Raw genomic sequence first — 10000 nt, forward strand, 5'->3', positions numbered from 1 at the left:
TCTCCATCAAATCTACAACACTGCGCGTTGACCAGTCCATTCTTACAGGTGGGTGTTGGGTGACAGACACACAGACACAGACAGACAGGCAGATGTCAGCTTGATGTCTGCTTCTCCCTCTGACCCCCCTCCCCCCCCGCCCACACTTCTGTGCCCTAGGTGAGTCTGTCAGCGTCATTAAGCACACCAATGCCGTCCCAGACCCCCGAGCTGTCAACCAGGACAAGAAGAACATGCTGTTCTCTGTGAGTCCCTGTCGCCCCCCCACCCATTACCCCCCCCCCCCCCACCCAACTGAGCACATTGTAACACTGTCTGCTCCTGCACAGCAGTCTAATGATCATCTGTGACCCTCCAGCCATCTTACTTCCTCCATCCGGCTCTATTCTCATCCTTCCTCTCAGTTCCCACTCAGCACAAACATAACCACTTCTATACTGTAAACTCCTGCTGAAGCTGGATTGATGAGTAGTGTTGGCTGTCATTCTATGAAAGAGTGAAGGTGTGTTATTTTTAAAACCAGTATGGCCCATCAGTGACATTTTAAAAAGATTGCAAGGGTCTTCTTCTTGAGTCCAGTCAGAGAAGGATACATTTGTGCCTTCATGACTCTCTTTGACTGACTTTAGACTGAGAGCCTCTGTTCTCTCCTTTCGTGTGACTTCAGGGCACCAACATCGCTGCTGGCAGAGCCACCGGTGTTGCCGTTGCCACCGGCGTCAGCACTGAGATCGGTAAGATCCGTGACCAGATGGCGGCGACTGAGCAGGAGAAAACCCCTCTGCAGCAGAAGCTGGACGAGTTTGGGGAGCAGCTCTCCAAGGTGGGCGACGGAGGCAGGCTGGGAAGTTGACTTAAAGGTTTTCCAAAACTGTCTCACCCCAGATCATTTCAAACAATAAATCCCCTTGTTAACATGAACGACTGAAACCAAACCATAGCTGGGGTCTGACCCTGTGACCCCCTGACCTCCTGTCCTCAGGTCATCTCCCTCATTTGCGTGGCGGTGTGGATTATCAACATTGGCCATTTCAACGACCCCGTCCATGGAGGCTCCTGGTTCCGCGGCGCTATCTACTATTTCAAGATTGCTGTGGCTCTGGCTGTGGCTGCCATTCCTGAGGGTAAGCCTGGGCTTTCATCACTTCCATCTAAAAGGTTATCATGTGTAAGGTGGATTTCACATAGCTCCACTGCATGATGCTGCAGCTGCAGTCCATTAAAAATTAACTACTCAGCTGAGCTTTACAATACCATACAGGTTTACTGTGGTTTCATAACGGCAAGGACACAAATCATTTGACTTTCCTCTAAGGCAACTGGACCTAAACACTCCTAATGGAGCAAATGAGCAAATATGCAATGCTGTACTCTATTGAGAACCATTACTTTAAGGTATGATCTGTCTGCGTGTTTTGATGTTGTTGTTCATTAACTTAAAGGTTTTGCAGCTGTGAATATTCTGATTCTTCTTCCAGGGTCACTTTACCTCAACATTGGCCACAAATGAGAGCTTGCATTGTTATTCAGCTGTGTCTTTACAAGGGGACTGGGCGATCATTGTTCCATCTTGTTATTATATCCTATTATTAGAATTGGGATCCTGAAATAAATGGATTTCTTCCACTTGGCACTCCAGTTCACTTACCAGCTGACGGGTCCAGGTTTCTTCTGGGAACCATAAAGTCTCATTTGGAGCAGCTCACACTGCTTGATCGCATCACACTCCCTCGTACATCAGATAGCAGCAGTCCGATGATGCCAAAAGGAGAACATCATCTGCAGAAATGCAACTATAATGTCACCAAACTGGACGAGTTCCAGACCGTCTCCAATGCACTTCTTTTTGCCAAGAACTTGAACAGATGGACCGTAGGGCTCGCAGCAGCCTGGGCCACAGGAATCTCTTGCAGGACAGACTAGTGCGAGTGTGCTCCAACTACTGCATTGTGACCATCAGTCCTTTCATTTTGCCCAAACACCATTTAGTATTGAACAGAGATGTGGTCAGCATTCCCCTGTCCCTCATGTCGGTCCTCATCTTCCTGGTCGTCTTTCTCTTCTCCTCAGGTCTACCTGCTGTCATCACCACCTGTCTGGCTCTGGGAACGCGCCGCATGGCCAAGAAGAACGCCATCGTCAGAAGCCTGCCCTCTGTGGAGACCCTGGGCTGCACCTCAGTTATCTGCTCCGACAAGACCGGCACCCTCACCACCAACCAGATGTGTGTAACTAAGGTGGGTTCAGAGGAGAAGTTGAGTGGTCACATGCAAACAAATGAACAACTTAAGCCTGAGTGGTCCCAGTACAGGGGTCTTGGATACAAACCCTAACTCTGACTGTCCACAACAACAACTACAACTATAAATAAGGCTTACATTTGAACGTTTGAGGCGTCTTTGTTTAGTTTGCGTTTGGTTTCTGCCTTGGTTTTTGCCTGTGAATGTTACACCTTCAGTACTGAGGGTCTCCTGGAAGAAACTATGTATTATATGCAATGCTGACTGCCAGAATGAGCTCAACACAACGAGGAATATGCAATCGGTCCAAAACTACTATTTTTCCCTCTAGGTTTTTGTGTGTAAAGACGCACAGGAGAGGATATCTAACTTACTGTACACATTTCATTCAAATCTACAAAGTCTGTAATTGTGGTTATCTCTGCGTTTCCACACAGATGTTCATCATTGATAAACTGGACGGTGACAGCGTCTCACTCGGACAGTTTGACATCTCCGGCTCAAAGTACACCCCCGAGGGAGAAGTGTAAGTGCGCACAAACACACATTCATGTCTCTCGCTTCAACCACAGCGCCCTTACTCACTGCTGGTGCTGCTTTTCCTCTCAGCACCAAGCATGGAAGCTCTGTGCGGTGCGACCAGTATGATGGACTGGTTGAGCTGGCGACCATCTGCGCTCTGTGCAACGACTCCTCTCTGGACTACAACGAGGTCAGGAGAGGATTCACTTATATTATGTGTGTGTTTGAGATGTAGCAGCAAAAATCTGACTGAATGCAGCGCTGATGTTTTTCCTCTCTTTCTCTCTTCCTTCTCTCTCTCTCTCCTGTGTGATGCAGTCCAAAGGCATTTATGAGAAAGTGGGTGAAGCCACTGAAACTGCTCTGTGTTGCTTGGTGGAGAAGATGAACGTGTTCAACACTGAAGTGCGCGGCCTGTCCAACGTGGAGAGGGCAAACGCCTGCTGTGCTGTAAGTCCTCCACTCGGCCCCACAGCTGGAATCTGCTTACATTCATGTTTAGCTGCAGTATATCTGCTCAACTCAGGGGTCAACCAACAACCAGTTCAGATAAAAACTAGGAGGCAATCGAGAATGAGGCGCACAACTTCAATTCATCATTACGTATTTAAAAATGATATCATAAAGAAGGCTCTAATGATTTGGGTTGATTTGTAATGTTTTGCCATTATTCTCAATTCTCCCAGGTGATCAAGCAGCTGATGAAGAAGGAGTTCACCCTGGAGTTCTCCAGAGACAGGAAGTCCATGTCGGTGTACTGCTCTCCTGCCAAGTCTGCCAAAGCGCCTGTGGGAAACAAGATGTTTGTCAAAGTCAGTAAACGATCACCACAAATGGGATTCAGCTTCAAAAGTCATAAGCCAAATATCTCTGACATCATTGTGTTCCCTGTGTGACCAGGGAGCCCCAGAGGGCGTGATCGACCGCTGTGCGTACGTACGTGTGGGAACGTCCCGTGTGCCCCTGACCGGATCTGTCAAAGACCACCTCCTGTCAGTCATTAAGGAGTGGGGCACCGGGCGGGACACGCTCCGCTGTCTGGCTCTGGCAACCTGCGACGCTCCTCTGAGGCGGGAGCAGATGAACCTGGAGGATGCCACCAAGTTTGCTGACTATGAGGTGAGTGAGCAAGGAAGAATAAAAAGATTAAGGAAATAAAGAGATAAAATCACAGGGTATGTTTAGAAAAATGGACTCTGGATAGTTTAGTGTAATGTGTTCATTATTTATGTATAATTCTAAAATGTCGCCAATATAATTAAAAACACTATCACGGATGCGTGGTTGCTTGGTTACTGACTACAACAGGGAGATAGTTTAAGTACTTTTTGCAGTATTTAACCCTGCATGTTGCTCTAAATGAAATGGTTTTGCACACACAGACTGACCTCACCTTCGTGGGCTGCGTGGGCATGCTGGACCCCCCTAGAAAGGAAGTCATGAGCTCCATCGAGCTGTGCAGAGCTGCCGGCATCCGTGTCATCATGATCACTGGTCAGTTTACTCACCTCACAGTCTCCACCTTCCTCTCTCTAACCCTCTACCATTTTTCAGTGATCTGACATCAAGCACAGCATTCAAAATTTCCATTTCTGCCTCCCCAGGTGACAACAAGGGCACAGCTGTGGCTATCTGCCGTCGCATCGGCATCTTCGCCGAGGACGAGGACGTCACCAACAAGGCCTTCACCGGCAGAGAGTTTGATGATCTGTCTCCGCATGAGCAGAAGAACGCCGTCCGCAGGGCCAGCTGCTTTGCTAGAGTGGAACCGTCACACAAGTCCAAGATTGTAGAGTTCCTGCAAGGCTTCGATGAGATTACGGCCATGGTGAGGACAGGAAAAGAACCTTGAGATTACTCTAGGACGCCATTTCCACCTCGACTCGAACGAGCCAAAAAAAGAAAGAGCCATTGTGTAGTTGATCACCTGCATCTTCTCGACTCCTCTCTCCCTCTCAGACCGGTGATGGAGTGAACGATGCCCCCGCCTTGAAGAAGGCGGAGATTGGCATCGCCATGGGCTCTGGCACTGCCGTTGCCAAGTCTGCCTCTGAGATGGTCCTGGCTGACGACAACTTCTCCTCCATTGTGTCTGCTGTTGAGGAGGGCAGAGCCATTTACAACAACATGAAGCAGTTCATCCGCTACCTCATCTCCTCCAACGTGGGCGAGGTCGTCTGGTGAGATCACTTAGTGGGCTGATTTGATTTGGATTTTGAGTTCAGACTATTTTATCAAGTGTGAAACAAATGTAGGTACTTGTATAGTTGTTTACTTTGTGCTGCTTTCTGCATTCCACTCCACTTGCATTTATGGGGTTCATCACATTCAGAGTATTGGAGTTTATTTATCCCCATTTGCTCAAATAAGAGATTCTTGTTATTTATGAGGTTTTAAACACACATGCTTGTGCATTATGTACGTGGCAAGTGATCAGAAACAATGCGCTATTTTCTGAATAATGGAGCAAGCAAATGTGTGTGTTGGATCCCAGTGTCAGACAGTGTGAAACAGTGGCTCAAGTGTGTGTTCTATATTAGTGCTCTGTTGTGCTCACTGCCTTGAAAAGTGTTACATTGCCATTATATCTCTACCAATATGACTTCTAATGGAATGTGGACAGGTGGGATGTGTCCTGACTCTATTTTGACAAGAAAATCATTTTGTCTTCCTCACACACACTCAGCATCTTCCTGACCGCCGCCCTCGGTCTGCCCGAGGCGCTGATCCCCGTCCAGCTGCTGTGGGTCAACCTGGTGACTGACGGACTTCCTGCCACAGCGCTGGGCTTCAACCCCCCTGACCTGGACATCATGGGCAAAGCCCCCCGCTCCCCCAAGGAGCCGCTCATCTCCGCCTGGCTCTTCTTCAGATATTTGACAATTGGAGGTACATGATAGTCACAGTTTCTTCTTCACTTAGTTTCATCCCGTGTTGCATTTAAGTACCTGCTTTAACAGAGTAATCTCTCTTCCAGGTTATGTGGGCGCTGCCACCGTTGCAGCTGCAGCCTGGTGGTTCCTGTACAGTGACGACGGCCCCAATGTCACATTCTACCAACTGGTTAGTATTTCACACTCTCACACATTTGTGGCTCAGGCCTATGAAAGTAACCAGAAAGAAAACACATTACATACAAACAAAACCTCTCCCCCCCTCCAGTCACACTTCATGCAGTGCAGCGAGGACAACGAGGACTTTGACGGTGTTCTCTGCGAGGTGTTTGAGGCGGCTCCACCCATGACCATGGCTCTGTCTGTGCTGGTCACCATCGAGATGTGCAACGCTCTGAACAGGTCCGGCGACAACATCAACTCGCACACCTGCAGCCCCTGTTACACATCCATCGCTCCAACGCTTAGACTTTGAATCGGAAACATCTTAACAGCGTGAATATTGGAAAATTCAAAGTGCCGTTACAGTGTTTAAAACTGATCAGCAGTTACATTCTCTTGCTTTGAAGGATAATTAGGAGAATGACATTACGTCTAACATGACCGTGACATGAGTGTTTCCTCAGTGCAGAAACAAGAAAGTTGCATTTTAGCGCTCACATGCTTCTCCATGCATTAATGCCTCCTCCTCATCTGACCCCATCCTCCTCCTCCTCCTCCTCCTTTACCCTCACTCCCTCCCCCAGCTTGTCTGAGAACCAGTCCCTGGTGCGCATGCCCCCCTGGAGCAACGGCTGGCTGGTGGCTGCCATGAGCCTCTCCATGTCCCTTCACTTCATGATCATCTACGTCGACCCCCTACCCGTGAGTCCTGCACACCAAAAACAAACATCCACCTCCCACCCAGAGCTCCACCCTCTGCATCAGCACACACACACACACACACACACACACACACACAAATGCCCCTCCTGTAATCTCATTCCTTTAACACTAATGAATAACGCATCGCTGATTGCAAACAGATTCGTTTCCAGGGGCCGATTCGCTTGTAAAGAAAACAACAGATTATTATTATTATAATTATTAAAACACTGACACGAGTTGATTTATATCTGTTTACCTATCTATACCCATGTGTTAGTGTGAACTCCTTCGTATGGGAGCAGAGTGGCGGTTAGTCAGATTGAAGCCATGCACGCTTTGTACCGCAGATGATCTTCAAGCTGACTCATCTGAACGTGGAGCAGTGGCTCATAGTGCTGAAGCTCTCCATCCCGGTCATCCTGCTCGACGAGCTTCTCAAGTTCGTGGCTCGCACATATCTGGAAGGTAAGCTGGACGCCAAACTCAATCGCCCACACATACACACACAGCGCGCGCCTCATTACATAGCCTTCAGCTTATTAATAAAGATAAATATTCCTCCTGAAGCTGTGACATTTGTTTTGAAGTATTTGTTTAAATGATGAAGTGAAGGCAGTGGCTCAGTGGGTAGTGCTTCCGCTTGGGAACCGGAGGGTCGCCGGTTCGAGCCCCTGCCGAGGTGCCCCTGAGCAAGGCACCGAACCCTCAATTGCTCCCCCCTCTGCAAAGGGTGGTAATGTAATGTAAGTCGCTTTGGATAAAAGCGTCTGCCAAATGATCGTAATGTAATGTAATGAAGGTTCTGGATAATTTGCCTCCCTATGAAATGCTTGTCCCCTCCTCTTCACCATGCTGTTCCACCTTCCCTCCTCCCTCTAATCTCTGTTGACTCTCTCCTCCTATTTCATCTTCCTGCTCTTCTCATCGTTCCCTTTCTGACAATGCAGTTTAAACCTGCGTTGCAGTTTTCAATCCAACATGTCTCTGCTACCAACGCTGGAGGGATTTTCATAGTAGTTATATTCACGAGTGTCCATTATTGTTTGTGAGGCAAAAACTCAAGTGGTTTCATGTTTGGGATGCTCAGATCAGTCTTAGTATGAGAGTGACAACCAACTGAAATTGAACAACGTAAAGATGAAATGCAAATCAAACCTCAGCACGCTGTCTTTACCTCAAAACTCACGAGTTCCTCTTGGGCCCTGCAGGGAAAGTCTGAAGGCGGAGTGACCGAACGGATCATGAGGGACGGTGACAGAGCAAAGCTTCAGTTCACCGAGAGTAAAAGAGTGTGTGCCGACTGTGACGTCATCAATAAGAGGCATGAATAGAAAGGAAAAACATCTTAAAAAACAAAAAAAGCTGAGAAATATTTTTTCTGTGTATGTACTGAGATGAATATATAGGTAAGAGTTATTAAAACTATTGTGTTGAGTCTATTCTTAAAGAATACAGATGTGTAATAAAGAAAGTGTCAAACTTAGAGGATTCAGTGTTTTATTAGTTGTTTCTGTTTATTGTTGTTGTGGATACTTTGGTGTTGACAGCACCGTGTCATGACCTTAATGAAGGAGCTGTGAAGGGTTAATAACACCTCGGACAGCAACAATGATTAAAGTCATCAGAGCCCCGACAGCGTTACGCATTATTCCTCCATCTTTACTGTGAATACACTCAAGTGTGTGTGTGTGTGGTTTCTATCTGACTGCTGCTGCTGAGTTAGAATGAAATATTCAGTCACATCACATTTCAAGTAAAGATTTTGTGTTCATGTTTTTTCCCCCCAGTCACATTTAAAAACCATATTGTGTTTAAGTACTGTACATCCAATGAATCCTTCGGCTGAGGCGTGATGGAGCTCAGGGTTCCTCAACCTTTGAAGGCCGGTGATCCATGTTTGGCCTCAAAGTGGAACAAGGTAATCCGTTGTTGTGAAGACTTTATAAACATACCTCATTTATTTGAATGAAATATACATGAAACATAAATATATAAGCCTTTAGACATGTGCCACAGAGCGACATATCAAGAGAATTCAAGGTTGAGAAACCCCGACAATAAAAAACAAACTCATTTCATTTGCAGAAAGAACAAAATGATGTTTCTACTTTGTGCTTTCCAGGTCATATAAAAATGGTTGTGTGTGTTTAAATGGACTTAATAAATCAGTTTGTTATTACCAGGGATGCACATTAAAAGCACGACTTCCAAAAATGACGGTTAACTGTGAGACATTTCAACATTAAACATAACGGACAGATGTGTTTCACAATCCTCTTTCTGTCTTAATCGTTAGTTATTTAGAGTAAAGGTTACAGTAAGAACAGGAACAACCTCGATGTAAAGGGGAGAATATACGGAATAGAGCCTCCGTGACTCAGCTGTCACTCTATTCAAAGATACAAACGTGTAACTTCATTGTGTGTTATTGCACCGGCGTCTCCAGGTCCCACAACTCCTCCCATTCTGTCATAAAGCAGGTCCACAATACATTGACATCATTTAGTTTGCATATAAATCAGGCCTTTCTGCTTTTCAGTGTTTTGCAGGCGCTGTGTCAGTTTGAGTAAATAAGTTCTTCATGAGTTCAGGAAAAAAGTGAACTCTATGACATCATCTATGCTAAAGGGAATGTAAGGCATTGTAATAGTTAATAGTGTCATAGGTGTTTCACTTACATCCACCATTAGTTTGGTCAACGTGGAAGCAACAACCTGACAAAAAACCTTAAAACCTGATGCTTCTACAAAGTCCCGAGTGTTGGCAGTGTTCATTCAAAACTGTGGCATTATCCCCTGTTGCCGCGGTTACTTGAGGTTGCGCCTCTTATCGGTCGCTCACTGAACGGCGCCAGGCTTCATCTGAGCTCTTTGGTTGCCGGTGCCACTTTCTCACGAGGCGTCGGCGGGCGGTGAATCCTCTTCACTCACTCCCTCCCCCAGGATTCCCCTCACCTGGTCCAGACTGTCAGCCTGGCGGATCAACTCCAGCTTCACCTACAGGGGGAGGGGGGGGGGGGGGGGTGAGACAGAGGGCAGAAGAGTCAAACATGACCCAAAAATACACAATCGACCTCATCATCAACCATCCAAGTACCTGAAGCGACTGTGAGAGCTGGACGAAGTCTCTCTGCACCGTCTGGCTGGTGTCCACCTGAGAGCGCAGGCTGATCACTTGGCTGCGCAGCTCCAAACACTGCTGCTGCAAGGCCGCCTGACACACACACACACACACACACACAACATTCAAAATCCCACTCCAAAGCTGTGTGATGGTTTAAAAAGAGGCTGGTTGATCACACGTGGGCTCAAACTGCAGAATGACTCATCATTGTGTATTTTACAAGGGTTGAATGATGATCAGAATGAATGCCGACGGAGCCCGATTTCACAACATTCATAGTGATGAGTCGCCATGGCAACAAGTGGAAAAAGAGCTTCCTGTTTTGTGCCAGTGGTACTACGAGTGTGTGTGTGT

General features: G+C 47.0%; 2 protein-coding genes across 2 annotated transcripts in view; one reads left to right on the forward strand and one right to left on the reverse strand.

The window, feature by feature from the left end:
- atp2a1 (ATPase sarcoplasmic/endoplasmic reticulum Ca2+ transporting 1) overlaps positions 1-7836 on the forward strand; it is a 13374-nt gene extending 5538 nt beyond the window's left edge. Inside the window, exons 7-25 of the mRNA XM_076137006.1 lie at positions 1-48; positions 160-245; positions 668-823; positions 983-1124; positions 2071-2237; positions 2678-2766; positions 2850-2952; positions 3081-3212; positions 3449-3574; positions 3663-3881; positions 4145-4256; positions 4367-4590; positions 4722-4942; positions 5449-5651; positions 5740-5825; positions 5925-6058; positions 6403-6520; positions 6871-6988; positions 7732-7836. The exon at positions 1-48 is cut by the window's left edge and continues 33 nt beyond it. Coding sequence (XP_075993121.1) covers positions 1-48; positions 160-245; positions 668-823; positions 983-1124; positions 2071-2237; positions 2678-2766; positions 2850-2952; positions 3081-3212; positions 3449-3574; positions 3663-3881; positions 4145-4256; positions 4367-4590; positions 4722-4942; positions 5449-5651; positions 5740-5825; positions 5925-6058; positions 6403-6520; positions 6871-6988; positions 7732-7742 — 2495 coding nt within the window. The 3' untranslated portion in view covers positions 7743-7836. The remainder of the gene's footprint in view (positions 49-159; positions 246-667; positions 824-982; positions 1125-2070; positions 2238-2677; positions 2767-2849; positions 2953-3080; positions 3213-3448; positions 3575-3662; positions 3882-4144; positions 4257-4366; positions 4591-4721; positions 4943-5448; positions 5652-5739; positions 5826-5924; positions 6059-6402; positions 6521-6870; positions 6989-7731) is intronic.
- Positions 7837-8460: 624 nt separating this feature from the next.
- rabep2 (rabaptin, RAB GTPase binding effector protein 2) overlaps positions 8461-10000 on the reverse strand; it is a 6537-nt gene continuing 4997 nt past the window's right edge. Inside the window, exons 11-12 of the mRNA XM_076137046.1 lie at positions 9620-9736; positions 8461-9519 (exon numbers count right to left, since the gene is read on the reverse strand). Coding sequence (XP_075993161.1) covers positions 9415-9519; positions 9620-9736 — 222 coding nt within the window. The 3' untranslated portion in view covers positions 8461-9414. The remainder of the gene's footprint in view (positions 9520-9619; positions 9737-10000) is intronic.

Source organism: Genypterus blacodes, unplaced genomic scaffold, assembly GCF_046128005.1.
Source record: "Genypterus blacodes isolate CSIRO-AG114 ecotype Tasmania unplaced genomic scaffold, CSIRO-AGI_Gbla_v1 ptg000291l_1, whole genome shotgun sequence".
Lineage (NCBI taxonomy): Eukaryota > Metazoa > Chordata > Actinopteri > Ophidiiformes > Ophidiidae > Genypterus > Genypterus blacodes.